Here is a 17489-nt window from a genome sequence, read left to right as displayed (position 1 = left end):
GGAAGTAGCCCCTGAACATGGCCAGGTATAGCCCAAAAGAAAAATAAAAAGAGCCTTCACACACAGACTTGTCTGTGCACATGCAGGTCACAGGTCAGCCCTCCAAAGCCTTGCCTGGGACTTGGTCCAGCACACGCCCCCCTCAGGGCTCTCGGCCCACAGCTGCAGTTCTGCCTGAGGGCTTTATTCTCTCTCGTTCCCAAGCATGAGCCAAGGGATGGAGCTATCTCCTGTTACCTTTATAGGAACATACTTTCTGGATCCAGGAGAGTGGGTTCACCTTCATCAGTGCGTAGGGGATGCTGATCACGTGCATCCTGTTCATGACGCTCTAAAAAGAGACAGGAGCTCAGGGGCATCCTTACGAGCACTCAGCGAGCAGCACGCATGCATGCCACACCAGGGCAGGCCACCGTAAAAACCAATGCTCTTCCCACATTTCAGTTCAGATATAGCATTCCAGCAATCAGCACAATTAAAGATTAATCACGGCACCTGAAAACAGGGCTCGGCATCGTTACTGTTTTATAAAACATCAGAAAGCCCTCATACCAGCAATGAAATCATTGAGCTTACAACACTCACTGTTAACACTCCATGCCACAGGCCAGCATCCCTTTTGAAATCCAGCACATTTGTTAATGTTTCGGCTGAAAGTGGACAAAGATGGTTAAGACAGATTGTCTGACCCTCTCTCAGACCTTCATGCGCTTTTGCAAAAACTCAGGTGATGACATCATCAGCATAGATGATCTAAGCAAACCAGGAAAGCATGCACCAACCAATCACTGATCCTGGCTATCTGTTCAAATTCTTAAGCAACAGAGAAGTCCAGGACACACATTCTGTATGCAAACACAACTGATGCACACTCCGGCAACAGGGAAGCTGAAGAGGTGAGGGTGGGTGAAGGATTTCCTGGACATCCCCTTCCTACCCCACATCCAGAGATTCTTTTCTGCGAAGCCCCCAGGGTCCTTCTTTCCCAGCTAACAACCTGGGAAGATCTCAGGAACCTCCTTTTAAAGAAAAATGCTCTCCTTAATTTTCTCTCCCTCAAAGAAAATGGACAGCCAATTTAGTTAGGGAGTGGGGGAATAATCCCTGAGGGCAGAGGCAGGAATAAACCTTGAGTACTACCACAACGACAACAAAAAAAACAAATAAAAATTAAGTCATTGAGGGACTGGAGAGTTGTACTGTAGGTAGGGAACTTACTTGCCTTGTATACAGCTGACAAGATTTAATCAACTGAAGGAAACCATATGTCCCTCAAGTCCTGCCAGGAGTAATTCCTGGGTGCAGAGCCAGGAGTGATCCCTAAACATTGCTGGGTGTGGCCCAGAAATCAAAACTAAAGTTCTTAAAAATACCCTACATCTGGGCCAGAGACAGTACAGAAGGAAAGCTCTTGCCACCAACGAGGCTCCAACATCAGGCATCTCAGATGGTCCCCTAAGAGTAGAGCATTGTCAGGACTGTTCCAAAGAGCAGAGCCAAGAGTAAACACTGAGCAACACAGGATATGGCTCCAAAACAAAAAAGAACAACAATAAGAAAACACCCTAAATCCTTTGCCTAATTTCTACTGTTGTCTACTGTCTTGTCCTTAGGCCAGTCCTTGTCTTTACAGACGTATTTATGTAGTTAAAAATGCCATTCATGGGGCCGGGTGGTGGCGCTGAAGGTAAGGTGCCTGCCTTGCCTGCGCTAGCCTTGGACAGACCGCGGGTTCGATCCCCCAGTGTCCCATATGGTCCCCCAAGCCAGGAGCAACTTCTGAGCACATAGCCAGGAGTAACCCCTGAGCGTTACCGGGTGTGGTCCAAAAACCCAAAAAAAAAAAAGAAAAAAAAAAGCCATTCATTTTAAAACCTAGTTTTGTTCCATTCTAGTATCACAACAGGAAAACTGCAAGTATCTGTCTGAAAAGATTTTGTTTTTGTTTGGGGACCACATGTCATGGTGCTCAAGGGTAACTCCTGGCCAGTACTCTAGGGTTGCTCCCAGGTGTGTGCTCAGGGCTCCACACCCGGGCAGGGGTTGAACCCTGGCCAGCATGACAGACTCTTCTCAGCCTGTTGAGCTCTTCTCTCCAGCCCTACACAAAAGTTTAAATAGCAGTTCTCAAGTTAAATACCTGGTGGTTAGCAGTTTTAACATTGGGGGTTACAGTATTTTATATATTTTACACACAAGAGATAAAGTATGTGGATAAAAATTCCATTTCTGTATCTGCAGCACAACGGTTTAGGCCAAAACAACAGTCACCAGAAACTACAGGAAGTGCATCCCAATTAAAAAAAGCTTTCCATTTCCTGAGATACACAAGGCACTGGCCATCCACTGCCATATGCTAAACCAGGTACTGGGCAGAGAAGTCAGTGGTGTCAGTGTGGGTTAGAATCAATAGTGTGTGGATGTCACTCTCTAAAAACATGGGGACACACACTTATCTACTGAAAGGACCCTATGAGTTGTGTGGACATCTCAGCACCCACTTGTCCAGCAGAGCTGAGTCTGTGGCACATCCTGAACTCAAGGGCAGGCCCTGCACAAGGCTCATCAGACAGGTGCCAGCCATGCCAGACACTGCAGGCAGAGCCAGAAAAGTCTCCCCACAGGGCCTTACCTTCCGAGTAGCCGCATGCCTGGGTCAGAGCCCGGCACTGTGCCAGCAGGGAAGCATGGGACACTGTGACACCCACTGTGCTGCCTTCTTTGCTGGTTTTGTACTGAAATATTTCAAGAGAAAAATTCATTATGTGATGATTCTGGAGATTAAATCAACAAACAAGACCATGGACTCTTCAGAAGAAAGGAGAGGCCCTCGGGCTTTTTCACTGCCCACCACCAGGCTAAGGCTCCCCTAAGTCTGACTCCAGGAGACACTTTAGGCGAACTGAGGTGTTCTCCTGGCACCTGAGGGCCCCTCACAACCACACTGACTCCCCCTCCCAAAGTCAGTAGAGCCAGGGTGAGAGCAAACCCTGCGAGTCTTGGGTGACCCAGAAGTGGGACTCAGAGACAGTTTCATCCTCAGAAGAGCTCGGTGCTCTGCCCTGGGCTTGTCTCCTGTGCAGTGGTCAGGTCAGTACCTCAATGTAGGCAGTTCCAGCCCCTGCATCCTGTGTCAATGGATGCCAGTCCTTGGGTGGCTTGGCCAGATGCTTTCCATCGATCACTAGCCAGGCAAGGGGAGGCCAACCTGTGAGGGCACAGGGGGTAGGTGACTGTGGCCCAGAGGCCAGGCTCTGTGTGGCTGACATGCATCCACTGCCTGCCTTGTGCCTAGGAAGAGAAGTCTCCATCTCATTGTGGACTTGTGTTCAGGGACCTCCAGTTCATGGCTACCAAGCTGGAGCCAAGGCCAGACCCCAAGCGAGAAGAGAGCGCTTAGGGCCAGCAGCTAACATAATGAAGGATACCAGGTGCCTCACCCTGAAGCCCACCTTTGAAAGTCGCCACCTCTCCTGTCTGTGCCTTGGGCAGGCCCTTCTGACAGGCATCTGTGGTCAGTGCCAGGGTGACCCCACAGCTGCCCAGCAGAAATCCAATCTGCTGACTGCCGGCGTCCTACAGAAAAGAGAGGTGGGCGTGAGGTCACACATAAATATAGCTCCTCCATTTTGTTCCAAGAATACTTCTAGAATAATTCATTCCTCTGATAAATACGCATATATTATAGATTTTTAAAAAAGGACTTTGGTGGGCCGGAGAGATAGCACAGTGGTAAGGCACTGGCTTTGCAAGCAGCCAATCCAGGGCAGATGGTGGTTCGAATCCCTTCTGAGCGACTTCTGAGTGACTTCTGAATGCAGAGCCAGGAATAACCCCTGACACTGCCGGGTGTGAGCCAAAAACAAAAAAAAAAAAAAAAAGAAAAAAAAATTGACTTGTTTCGGGAGGCCACATCTGGCAGTGCTCAGGCTTACTCCTGGCTCTGCACTAAGGGATCACTTCTAGCAATGTTCAGGGGAACTAAATGGGATGTCAGGGATCAAATCTGGATTGTGCATGTGTAAATACCTGCTGTACTATCACGCTTGTCCCCATAGTTGTTTATTGTTTTTCTTTTTCCTTTTTTGTTTTTTGGGCCACATCCGGTGACGCTCAGGGGCTACTCCTGGCTATGCGCTCAGAAGTCGCTCCTGGCTTGGGGGGACCACATGGGACGCCAGGGGATCGAACTGTGGTCCGTCCTAGGCTAGCGCTGACAAGGCAGACACCTTACCTCTAGCGCCACCACGCTGGCCCCAGTTGTTTATTGTTTTTAATAATTTTTTTTGCTGTTGTTTTGTTTTGGGACCAAACCCGTTGACGCTCAGGGGTTACTCCTGGCTATGCACTCAGAAATTGCTCCTGGCTTGAGGTGACCATATGGGACGCCGGGGGATAGAAGCATGGTCTGCGCTAGGCTAGCGCTTGCAAGACAGATGCCTTACCTCTAGTGCCGCTGCTCCAGCCCGTTTTTAATAATTTTTAATTGAATCATAGTTGTTTTCTTTTTTTTTTTAAATGAACTATAGGGGCCAGAGAGATAGCATGGGGGTAAGTCATTTGGCTTGCATGCAGAAGGTCGGTGGTTCGAACCATGGCATCCCATATGGTCCCCTGAGCCTGCAAGGAGCGATTTCTGAGCATAGAGCCAGGAGTAACCCCTGAGCGCTGCCGGGTGTGACCGAAAAACCAAAAACCAAACAAAAAAACAAAAGAAAAGAACTATAAAGTTCTGGATAATGTTGACTTCTCAAAGTTTTTTTCTTACAAATAACAGAGCAGCATTTTCTTTTTGTTTGTTTGTTTTAAGGCCACACCCATAAACCACCCTAAAAGCACTCTGCTGGCTCTGTGCTCAGAAATTATTCCTGGAAAGCTCAGGAGACCATATGGAATGCTAGGGATCAAACTTAGGTTGACCATGTGCAAGGCAAATGCCCTCCCCACTGTGCTTTCGCTCCAGCTACTCCAAGAAGCATTTTAATTTTAAATTACTAGCATTTGGGCAGGGAAGACAGCTCTATGGGCGTAAGTGGATACAGCATGCCTGGGCTCCAGGAGTGATCTCTGGCAGTACAGGATATAATTTTTTTGCGGGGAGGTCACACCCAGCAGTGCTCAGGGGTTATTCCTGGCTCTGAGCCCAGAAGCTGCTCCTGGCAGGTATGGGGGCCCATATGGGATGCTGGAAATTGAACCACCATCCATTCCAGGCTGGACTCATGCAAGGTAAATGCCCTACCGCTGTGCTATCTCTCTGGCCTCATGCAGGATATGATTTTTTAAAAAAGCCGAAATAGTATAGATTTCCACTTGAATTATATTTTTATGGGAGGCCCGATATTATTACTATTACTACAGACAAATACATGCTTTCGTTTAATCAAGAGTTCTTTTTTATTATTTTGGGCCACACCCGGTGATGCTCAGGGGTTATTCCTGGCTATGTGCCCAGAAATCACTTCTGGCTTGGGGGACCATATGGGACACCGGGGATCAAACCGCGTTCCATCCTGGGTCAGCCACATGCAAGGCAAATGCCTTAATGCTGCGCCATTACTTCAACTGATGTGTTATTCAGTCGAGTCCAGGATAATTTTCTTCTTAAGAATCCTATTTTACAAATACAACTATCTGTTCATTTTATTCTCTGAGATATACTAGTTCTATGAGTAGACTTTACTTTTGGATTAACTATCACCTGAATTTGGGGCTAGAGTGATAGCACAGCAGATAGGGTAATTATTCTTCCACATGCCCAAACTAGGTTTGATTCCCGTTAGTTACCCCATAGGACTCCAAGATCCCTGCCAGGATTGATCCTGAGTGTGGAGCCAGGAGTATTTTTAAAACACATGTTTAATCTGCTCTCAAAATGCTATTTTTTTCTTCTTTCTTTTTTTTTGTTTTTTTGGGCCACATCTGGCTATGCTCAGGGGTTACTCCTGGCAGGCACGGAGGACCAAATGGGACACCGGGATTCAAACCAACCACCTTTGGTCTTGGATTGGCTGTTTGCAAGGCAAACGCCACTGTGCTATCTCTCCAGGCCCAAAATGCTATTTTTTTCAATGATCAGATCAGTGTTATTTCTAGCAAAAATATAATGTTACCTAGAATATCAGCACATTAAGCTGATATTCCCCACATTCAGCACACAGTAAAAAAAAAAAAAAAAAAAAAAAAAGCAGTAACAAACATTAACACAAGAGAATGTCCATCCTGCTAATCCAAAACTACTGCTGAGCACTATTATCATACATCCATAACAATTAGTGCCAGAAAATGAATGGCTGCATAAATAAGTATATGGTTCTAAGAAAAGTCAGAAAAATATTTTCAAATCCCAATGTCCCCCCTAAAACAAACAAACAAACAAATGGGGCCAGAGAGATAGCATGGATGCAGAAGGACGATGGTTCGAATCCCGGCATCCCATATGGTCCCCCGAGTCTGCCATTAGCGATTTCTGAGCGTAGAGTCAGGAGTAACCCGAGCACTGCTGGGTGTGACCGAAAAACAAAACAAAACAAAAAAAAAATCAAATCCCAATGTCTACTCAGTAGAGGAAAGCGGTGAGTGGCCCTGAGTGTCTCTCACCAACAGGACAGAGAGAACATCTTCCATCTTGCTGAGGCTGGTGGGTCTGTGCTCCTGCCTATCCAGAAATGTCTACTGACAGCCTGCTCTAGCAAGGGGAAAACTAAGGCACTAGTGACTGATGGCTGACCGGAGAATGAACCCTCAGGGACATGAGCCCATCATGGAGGTTGCTACCTTCCTTGTTAATGGCACTTCGATGGGAACAGGAACCAGCTCTGCCAGGAGACATCCATAAAAGGCAACCATGAACATCACAGGGTCACTGTTGGGGAACACCAGCGCCACCTACGACAGCACAGAGCACAGAGAACATCATCAAGCCCACACAAGAATGACACTCATTTTAGAACCACTGACTAGAAGGAATTTGATCATTCTAGATCAGGGGTGGCGAACAAGTTCGACACAAAGAGCCAAAATTTTAAACTGTAGGGGCCGGAGAGATAGCATGGAGGTAAGGCGTTTGCCTTTCATGCAGGAGGTCATCGGTTCGAATCCCGGCGTCCCATATGGTCCCCTGTGCCTGCCAGGAGCAATTTCTGAGCATGGAGCCAGGAGTAACCCGAGTACTGCCGGGTGTGACCCAAAAACCACACACACAAAAAATTTAAACTGTGAGAGTCAGAGAGCCACACCACGCAGTGACCTGCCAAAACAGACAAACACTCACACAAAAGCATATAATTTTAACAATAATATATTAAACACATATTGCATTTTGCCATTTTGAGTGAGGGTAAAAATCCTGTTCGGCACCCCTGTTCTAGATTATCTGATTTCAAAAATGTAACTCTAGTGTTAACTTCCCTCAAATTTCTACATGAAGCTAAAACAAGAGCTTTAAATTTTTAGGTTTCAAGGTAACACATTATGTCTGGCTTTGTTTGTTTTGATTTGGGCCACACCTGGTGATGCTCAATGGTTACTCTTGGCTCTGCACCCAGGAATCATTTCTGGTGGTCTCAGGGGGCTTTTAAGGTAATGCACACAGATCTGATTTTGGGAATGAAACTTTGGTCAGGGATAAACATGATGGGCTGTCACCCATGGTCAATGAGCTCTGGTTAAAACTGCTGTGCCAACATAAAAACTAAACAAGGAATCATTCTCCCTAAGTATCTTCCTAAAGAAAAAACCTATCTGTCCCAAGGCATTAACTAAAGACACCATCATTCAAACAAAAGGCATAACAAAACTCAGCTGAGACTCTCCACAACTGGCCCAAAGTGCCATGGGTGATCCCCATTCCCCTCCCATCAACATGCTGCCACTGTTCTATTATATTCTACATTTTAATTTTAACCAAACTTTTTTAAAAAGGGAACTTAAAATTCTAAGTGTGAATGAAAAACAGTATCTACTGGAGTCAGAGAAATAATACAGTGGGTAGGGCACTTGCCACCTGGGTTTGATCTACCAGGTCACATTGGGATATGGCCACCAAGAGTGATCGCTGAGCATAGGGCCAGGATTAAGCCCTGAGCGTCACTGGGTATGGCCTCCAAACAAACAAGTAAAATACAGTTAAGGCTACTATGGAGTAAGATTTTCATTATTTGTTTTCTTTGTTTTGTTTTTGGGCCACAGCAGACTTTACTCTGGCTCTGTGCTAAGGAACCACTCTGGTGAGCTTGAGGACCATACGGAATGTTGGGGATCGAACCTGGGTCAGCTGCGTGCAAGAGAAACACTCTACCCGTTGTACACTCTTGCCAAGATGTTCGTAATTTATAAAGATTATATACAAATAGCAAATGATAAGATGAACAGTATCAGAGCATATCATGTTCAAATCAACAGTATTTGAGGGTTAACAGTGCCTTTGGAGAACATGAAACAAGATATAATTAACACTCCGCTCCCACAAGGCAAAATTTCTGCTCTATCTACATTGATTCTGTAGCTCGTATCTGGAAGTGGAATTTATAACCAGCCCATTTGTTGAAACAGGCAAATTCTCTTCGGATTGATGCAGCTGTTGCAGAAGTGTGGCCTTCAGTGTTGAGACCACTATACAGAAACAGGCTCTCAGATACTTGTTAGGGACCTTGTCCAGACTCCCTTGGATAAGACATGTCATCAAAGGAGCATGGACTCACCACCTCTCAGATGATTTCCTCACTCTCTGCCTACAGGGGTGCTCTTTTAAGTCAGTTGAGTATGCTGGCAGCAATTTCTTTCAAGAATAAATGAATGCCTCAGCTTCAGTTACAGCACAGCAAGTTATCATGGCTTCTGACAAGCTCCCTCTGAGCACAACTCTCAACTCTCAAGGGCCATGTTTCCTGGCATTATCAACATCATTCCCAGGTCTAGTGTTTATGCATATGTCCTTCTGTGCTGCCTGGGCTGCTCCTGCAGTAGCTGCCCTGCACAGATTCTGTTCCCTCATTTTTTTGTTTTTGTTTTTGGGCCACACCTTGCGGTGCTCAGGGGTTACTCCTGCTGTCTGCTCAGAAATAGCTCCTGGCAGGCATGGGGGACCATATGGGACACCGGGATTCGAACCAACCACCTTTGGTCCTGGATCGGCTGCTTGCAAGGCAAACACCGCTGTACTATCTCTCCGGGCCCCTGTTCCCTCATTTATGAACACTATTTCCCACTGGGGAGTCTGTTTTCTCCTGTGTCTATAGTCCCAGCGTTCCTCAACAGTGCGGCCCAAAACAACTTTGGGCCATGATGAGCTTTTCTGGTTCCAAGCCATCAGTTTTATGGCTATTAGCCATAAAAGGGCAACCAAATGTTTATTCAATTTTGCTAGACTTAAATGGCCTAAAGTGGCCACTGCCAGTCAGATGGGCAGAGTAGGTTACAGACCTGAAGTCTGGCCTCCCCTGTACTCCATTTCCACAGGAAGAGAAGGAGAGGCCACCTGGGTATGTGGGACTGAAAGAACAGTGAAAAGAAATTGTCTTGAATTTCAAAGTAAATTTTTTTTTAGTTTTTTGGTTTTTCGGGCCACACCCGTTTGATGCTCAGGGGTTACTCCTGGCTAAGCGCTCAGAAATTGCCCCTGGCTTGGGGGGACCATATGGGACGGCGGGAGAATCAAACCTCGGTCCTTCCTTGGCTAACGCTTGCAAGGCAGACACCTTACCTCTAAACGGCCACCCTCGCGGGGGCCCCTCAAAGTAAATTTTTTTTTAACTTTTTTTTTTTTTTTTGGTTTTTGGGTCACACCGGCAGTGCTCAGGGGTTACTCCTGACTCCATACTCAAACATTGCTCCTGGTAGGCACGGGGGACCATATGGGACACCGGGATTCGAACCAATGACGTTCTGCATGAAAGGCAAACACCTTACCTCCATGCTATCTCTCCGGCCCCTCAAAGTAAATTGTAAAGTAAAATTTAAGTTTTAAAACTTTGTTAGTTTGGTTCTGGCCCACACCCAGAAATACTCAAAGGTTATTCCTGGCTCTGCACTCAGAATCACTTCTGGAGGTGCTCAGGGACCATATGGGATGCCATAGATTGAACCCAGGTTGGCTGCACGCAAGGCAGGCGCCTTCCCTGCTGTACATCTCTCTGGCCTCATGCTCTGAAATCTTTTTTTTTTTCATGTTTTTAAACCTTAACAACAATATCTGCCTTTAACATTTTCATTGCAGTTAAGATATCAAAAAGCAAACAAAGAAGCGACAAACAAGAGGATGGACAACGAGAATAAAAGAAACTGTCATCACTGACAGAATCAGGAACTTCTCTCATCCAGACTTAATGATTTCCTCACCAATTTTATTTGAATTTTGGGGTCTATTTTTGTGACATACCGGGAAATGCTCAGAGATTACTTCTTGATCTGCACTCAAGATTTACTCCTGGTGGGGCTTGGGGACATAATGGGATGCCAGGAGATCAAACAAAGATGTGTTGTGTGCAAGGCAAACACCCTACCTGCTCTTTTATCACCTCAGCCATTTACTTTGAATTTTGGGTCACACCTGGAAGTGTTCAGGGCATACACCTGGCTTTGTGCACAGGAGTCACTGATGGACGAGCTCAGGGGACTATATGGAATGCTAGGAATCGAACCCTGGTCATTTGCATGCAAGGCAAATGCTCTACCTGCTGTACTACTGCTTCACCCTCCTAGCCAATATGACTCCAGCACATTATTGCTAACAGTCTAACAATTGATGGAATAAAAGTTTCAACATAATGATCTCTAGGGTCTGTTTTTATTCATGTAAAATTCTAGTTACTTACTCTGTCTCCAGGTTTCAGTAGTGGTTCATTCTTATTAGTCAGTTTATTAAGCAGAGTATAAGCTAGCTTTAAACTCCGACTCCAAAGTTTGCCTAACACAAAATAAAAATAGTAAGAATTGTAAGAAACTATAACTATAATTAACACTTCAATGTATCAATCAAACCCCACTGCTCCATCCGAACTTTTAGTATTCTGCACAACGCTATAATGAACATCATAGTTTTCTGGTATTGATTTTTGTTTTTTAAACACATTTGGCAGTACTCAGGAGTTATTCCTGCCTCTGCACTCAGGAATCATTCCTGGCAGTGCTCAGGGGACTATAAGGAATGTCAGAGATCAAACTCACATTCACCATATACAAGGCAAACACCCTACCCACTGTATTATTGCTCAGGCCCTGAAAATCATAGTTTTCTATAAGAACTTAGGTTGTTTTTTTTGGTTTTGGTTTTTGGGCCACACCCGGCGGTGCTCAGGGGTTACTCCTGGCTGTCTGCTCAGAAATAGCTCCTGGCAGGCATGGGGAACCATATGGGACGCCGGGATTCGATCCAACCACCTTAGGTCCTGGATCAGCTGCTTGCAAGGCAAACGTCGCTGTGCTATTTCTCTGGCCCCATACAAAAATGAAACAGGATTACAGAAAATTTAGAAATTGAAAATCCTACACAAAAGTCAGTGTATTTCTGCATTTTTCTGCATACAGAAATACAGATATGTGTGTGTGTGTGTGTATATATATATAGACACACATGTTTATATATATACTTTTCAATAAATAGTTATCACTTTTCATGCTACTTTTTTTGGGGAGGGGGTCACACCCAGCAGCACTCAGGGCTACTCCTGGCTCTATTCTCAGAAATCGCCCCCCAGCAGGCTTGGGGAACCATATGGGATACCAGGATTCAAACCACCATCCCTCTGCACCTCTGCAGGCAAGACAAACGCCTTACCACTGTGCTATCTCTCCAGCCCCTCATGCTACTTTTTTCAATCACTGTTTCACTGTGAATGGAGCTTTTTTTTTTTTTTGGGGGGGGGGGGGTTGTTTTTGGGTCACACCCGCGGTGCTCAAGGGTTACTCCTGGCTGTCTGGTCAGAAACAGCTCCTGGCAGGCACGGGGGACCATATAGGACACCGGGATTCGAACCAACCACCTTTGGTCCTGGATTGGCTGCTTGCAAGACAAACACTGCTGTGCTATCTCTCCGGGCATATGAATGGAGTTTTATGTCACTAAATGTCTCTCAGCTGCATCATTTATAAGTGTGGCATATGATCCACTTGACCTTTCCAACAATTCATGAGGCAGTTCTCATCGATGTCTCTGCCTCTCACTGAGAGGAAGACAGCCAGGGGTGCTAGAAATCTGCCCAGTTTTGATCTCTGGTACTGCTGGGAGTAACTCCAGATTATTACCAGTTATGGCTACGTCAAGAAACAAGTGAAAAATGAACATACCAAATATCTATAAAAATGTGCAACAAAAGGCATGCAGCAGTACCACATAAATTAATTAAAATAAAAAAATATAGGGGCCGGGCGGTGGCGCTAAAGGTAAGGTGCTTGCCTTGCCTGCGCTAGCCTCGGACAGACCGCGGTTCGATCCCCCGGCGTCCCATATGGTCCCCCAAGCCAGGAGCGACTTCTGAGCGCATAACCAGGAGTAATCCCTGAGCGTCACCGGGTGTGGCCCAAAAACCAAAAAAAAAAAAAAAAAAAAAAAAATAAAGAGAAGGATTGTTACTTTTGGCTGGAAGACTTAATGAAGAAATATTTTCTTTAAATTGGTTCAAAGCAATAACTGGTACCTCAGCAGCTGTCTGTGGCTCCTGCCAATGAAGCTAAAACAATGACAGGCAAGAAGGCCCAGATGCACTGAAGTGAGGAGGGGACAAAGAGGCCCTCTGTGGTGCCAGAATTGGACACAGGCATTAAGAGAGTGTGGCACTGGACAGAACAGAATCACAGGGATTAGGAAGAACTCCCTGTATACATTGGACACCCCACTGATGATGGAGGCACCACTGAGCAATTAGCAGCACTGTGAGAACATACATGAATCTTGTCCCCTTTCTGAAAAAGCTGACCCACAACCCACCTCTGCTCTGTACACAAAGCTTTGCCCTACATGTGAAGGTTAAACCAACAATATTCTCCCAAGGTGTCAGGGGATGGGGAGCCTTCCTCATCAGGCCATCAAAGATTTAGAGTTCATGAAAGAGGATTCTTAAATAGACAAAGGAAGGGGCTGGAGAGATAAGATAGCATGAGGTAGGGCATTTTGCCTTGCATGCAGAAGGACAGAGGTTCGAATCCCGGCATCCCATATGGTCCCTCGAGCCTTCCAGGAGCTATTTCTGAACGTAGAGCCAGGAGTAACCCCTGAGCACTGCTGGGTGTGACCTAAAAACAAAAACAAACAAACAAAAAACTAAAACTAAAAAATAGACACAGGAAGAAACAGAAATAAGTCAGTGGAAAATCAGCCACAGAAAAAGCATGCTACCACTCAACTTCTTAGAGCTACAGAGGTAACAGAAGCCTTGAGTGGCAGTGAGGGCTCCTCCCACAGTGCGAGGTGGAGCTACAGGAGCACTTGAGAAACTGTCTGGAAATGTGTCTCAGAGCTAACAGCCCACTCCATGTCCCTTAGATATCCAGCCTGGTGCCCAACACCCAGAGACACCTTGGTGCCCTTGGTCACCCCGTGCCAGTAGCCTCTTTACCTCAGGTGGGCACACCGGGGAGTGTGGGCAGAATCACGCACCAGTATCTATCAGGGAGAGGACACTGGCTCACAAAACAGCATGCTGCGAGCACACCTTTCACACAACTTAGAGAGCAGCAAAGGCAGCCATGTGGTCAGTCACAGGACAGCAGAGGAGGGACAGAGGGGCACATGGGGAATGGGATTTGGGTGAGTGCTGGTGTGAGAGTTCACTCTGTGAGAGACATCAAATTCCATGTTTACGATCCATCAAAACACATGTGTGTGTGTGTGTGTGTGTGTGTGTGTGTGTGTGTGTGTGTACACACATACAAATGCTGATTCTACCAACACTCCAATTGGACAAAACTCAGGCTCACTGAACCTCTGAACCAAACAAGTGTCCCCACCAGTACACTGGTGAAGGGTGTCTCTGAGGGAGGAGGAAGGGTATTAAGGAGACAATGCTCTATGTCTGACACTGTGGCACTTGGGCATCTGTCCTGTATTCCTTGTCAAGCTGTCGATGAGCTGTGTGTGTGCGTGACATTAGCTGCTACACCAGTGCCCCAAGCTTTTCTGACACTTGCCGTAGGTGAGGGTGTAGACCGCCTTCCCCGTTGTGTCCAGAGCAGTCAGACAGGGAGCTTTGGGTTGCATGGTGCCCCACTGCTGCAAAGCAGCCAGTAATGACAGCGGCCAGGGTGATGCCAGGGCCACAGGTTCCCCTCTCAGAACCACCGTCTGGCTTCCCTCAGGCTTGGGCTGGTTTGGATCTGGTTGTTGGACTAGAAACAAAGTTAAAACATTAAATACCAACATTTCATAGTACCGTGCACAGACCCTCATTTTTAAGCATTCTAATTCTTAATTCTTTCCTAGAATGTCAATAAATGTCAAGTTATTTAACGTGATTATGCCACTACAGTTTGTCAATCAAACCACATCAAGTGTGAGCCACTAATGGCGTACATCCCTGTCAGCGTGCTGACATCCTCCTCAGTACCACTATCCAAGGGAGAGAGGGACTTGGTCCTGGCCTGAGTGATCACAGAACCCAGAACCACATCACACAGTAAGACCTGAGAGTCAGAGGTGGCCAGCTTCCTCTCACTTTCCATTACTTGGCAACTCTGTTTGGTTTTGTTTGTACTGAGGACCACCATGGCTCCACACAGAGGTACTTGGGAGGCCTGTGCTGCTGGGGATAGAAACCAGGGCCCTTTGCAATAATGTAGGTAAAACCAATCCTCCTAAGTATCCTTCGAAAAGCAACTTGCAGTAGAGCAGAGGCACAGAAAGGAGAGGGGTGCTGTCACTTAGCTGTGAGAATATGTCTGATCAGTGATGCACACAGAGCCACCACCGCTGGGACAGAGAGTATTACCTATACTTTATGCAGAGCCCCAACCCAGGGAGAGAGACACATGCATACGCCAGCACACATAAAGCTCGTAACTTCTTACCTTCTAATAGCTCCTCAAAATCATCCACAAAAAATTCCTTCAGTGGTGGACGCTTTGGCTTCTTTAGGGTGTTCAGGAGCTGCTGGATTTTGGAGGACACCCTGCTGTTCACAGGGACACCTGTCACAGGAGGAGCAAAGGAGAGCGACACAGTCATGCCACGCAGTCAGAAGGGGACATGAAGACAAAGTCTGGCAGCACCAACACAGATTTGTCAGAACATACATGTACCATCCACCCCAACACAGATCCAGTGGACAGCCACTGTGGAATGGCCACTGACATGTTTGTTGAATGGCTTCCCACAAAAGGTTTAATCTAGCAGTTTTCAAACTTTCAGTTTAGCAATGTCTTTCCCAAAAGGGCTAAATTATTTTGTCCATATCTAGGGGCTCCATTGGCCACCCCCGGCAGTACTCCGGGCTCACACCTGGCTCTGTGTATGCTAAGGGAACCATAGTAGTGCCAGAGATCAAACTTGGGATGGCCACATGCAAGACAGGTGCCCTAACCCTTGTACTATCTCCCCATACCCTAAACCATTTTACATTCCCAGCAATAATACATATTTCACTAAGAAAAAGGCTGATTGGGCCCGGAGAGATAGCACAACGGTGTTTGCCTTGCAAGCAGCCGATCCAGGACCAAAGGTGGTTGGTTCGAATCCCGGTGTCCCATATGGTCCCCCATGACTGCCAGGAGCTATTTCTGAGCAGACAGCCAGGAGTAACCCCTGAGCACCGCAAGGTGTGACCCAAAAACCAAAAAAAAAAAAAAAAAAAAAAAAAAAAAAGAAAAGAAAAGAAAAAGGCTGATCATCATGTTTGAAGGCTGGTTTATATAACTCTTTTCAAGAACTGTCTGCTTGGGCTAGAGTGATAACATTAGTGGGTAGGCCATTTACTGAGTTCGATCCCTGGCTTCCCAGAGGGTGCCCCAAGCTTACCAGGAGCTATTTCTGAGTTCAGAGCCAGTAGTAACCCCCGAGCACTACCAGGTGAGGCCCAAATACAAGCAAATAAACAAACAAACAAAAAAAAAAAAAACCCCACTGTCTGCTCCTATTCTTTGCCCAACTTCCCTGAAGAGGAGCTGGCAAACTTTCCTTACAGGGCAGGAAGTAAAAACTTCAAGCAGCAGGGACAGGCCCGGTTGTATGCAGGAGACTAACACAGACCAACCAGAAAGGGTAGCCATTTTTTGTACCTAGGAAACTACTCCTAAGCAAGAGGACAATCCATAAACCATAGTGTGCCAACCTCTGATCCCTATTATTTGGGGATTTTGGCATTTTTTTTTTCTCCTTTTCAATAGTAGGGAGAAGGTTCTAATTTCCAAAATACGTTTCCAGTGGTTCCAGTGACACTTATTAAACAACTACTCTGGGACACTGAGTTGAATTACCTTATTTGCACAGTGGATTGGCAATAGTCAATCCTACAAAAATGATTTGGTTTTGGAATTTTGTTTGTTGTTGTTGTTGTTTTGCCAGAGCCAACAGTGCTCAGGACTTAACTCCTGGCTCTTTGCTCAGGAAATGCTCCTGATAGAGCTCAATGATAGACCATATGGGGGTGCTGAAGATGGACTATAGGGCAGCCAACGTGTGAAACAAAGATCCTGTCCACTGTACTATTCCCTAGTTCCCTGAGGAAACTAAAGAAAATTAAAACGGAAAGACCAGAAACCTAAAGAAGGCAAGAATAGCATAAAGCATACCTCAAGAGAAAAAGCAATAGGTCAAATTTGAGAATCTATCTGATCAGTTTAAAGCTGATTCACACTGACTCAGTATTTTCCTTCTGTATCTGAACAAGAAGTTATCTAAAAAAATAACCTTAACAAAACATGCACCTAGGGGCTGGAGCTATAGCACAGCAGTAGGGCATTTGCCTTTCATGTGGCTGACCCTGGACGAACCCAGGTTTGATTCCCAGCATCCCATATGGTCCCCCGAGCCTGCCAGGAGTAATTTCTGAGTGCAGAGCCAGGAATAACTCCTGAGTGCTGCCGGTGTGGGCCCCCCCCCCCAAACACAAACCGCGCGCGCGAGCACACACACACACACACACACACACACACACACACACACACACACACACACACACACGCATCCAGTGTTAAATCTGAGATCCTTTGAATTTTTCTGCACTTCAACTCTGGTACATTAAAAAGAAATCTCACAGGACTTTGATAAAAGAGTGCAAATCGTTTCCAAGGAAATCATATAAATGGGGCACACTGACATCTCTGGGCTTGCAGTGCCAGTTCCACGGCTGAGTTGTGGATGTCAGGACACTCACATTGCTAAGTGGCCACTTTAGGGCCAAACCAAGAAACTTTCCATGGCTTTGTTTTTGTGCCACACCCAGCAGTGCTTGGGGGACCCATATTGGACGCCAGGGATTGAACCCAGGTCGACCATGTGCAAGGCAAACGTCCAACTTGCTGTATTAAAGCTCTGGCCCCTTCACACGGCTTCTTATTTC

The 17489-nt window shown here is 46.2% G+C and overlaps 1 protein-coding gene across 1 annotated transcript in view; it reads right to left on the bottom strand.

Moving 5' to 3' along the window:
- DIP2A (disco interacting protein 2 homolog A) overlaps nucleotides 1-17489 on the bottom strand; it is an 84710-nt gene that overhangs the window by 31216 nt on the left and 36005 nt on the right. Inside the window, 9 exon segments of the mRNA XM_049785490.1 lie at nucleotides 238-331; nucleotides 586-650; nucleotides 2633-2735; nucleotides 3099-3208; nucleotides 3453-3576; nucleotides 6778-6888; nucleotides 10815-10906; nucleotides 14125-14322; nucleotides 15001-15120. Of these exon segments, the coding sequence (XP_049641447.1) occupies nucleotides 238-331; nucleotides 586-650; nucleotides 2633-2735; nucleotides 3099-3208; nucleotides 3453-3576; nucleotides 6778-6888; nucleotides 10815-10906; nucleotides 14125-14322; nucleotides 15001-15120 (1017 nt within the window).

The sequence above is a fragment of the Suncus etruscus genome, chromosome 13 (assembly GCF_024139225.1).
Source record: "Suncus etruscus isolate mSunEtr1 chromosome 13, mSunEtr1.pri.cur, whole genome shotgun sequence".
NCBI lineage: Eukaryota > Metazoa > Chordata > Mammalia > Eulipotyphla > Soricidae > Suncus > Suncus etruscus.
This window is presented reverse-complemented; position numbering and strand designations above follow the sequence as displayed.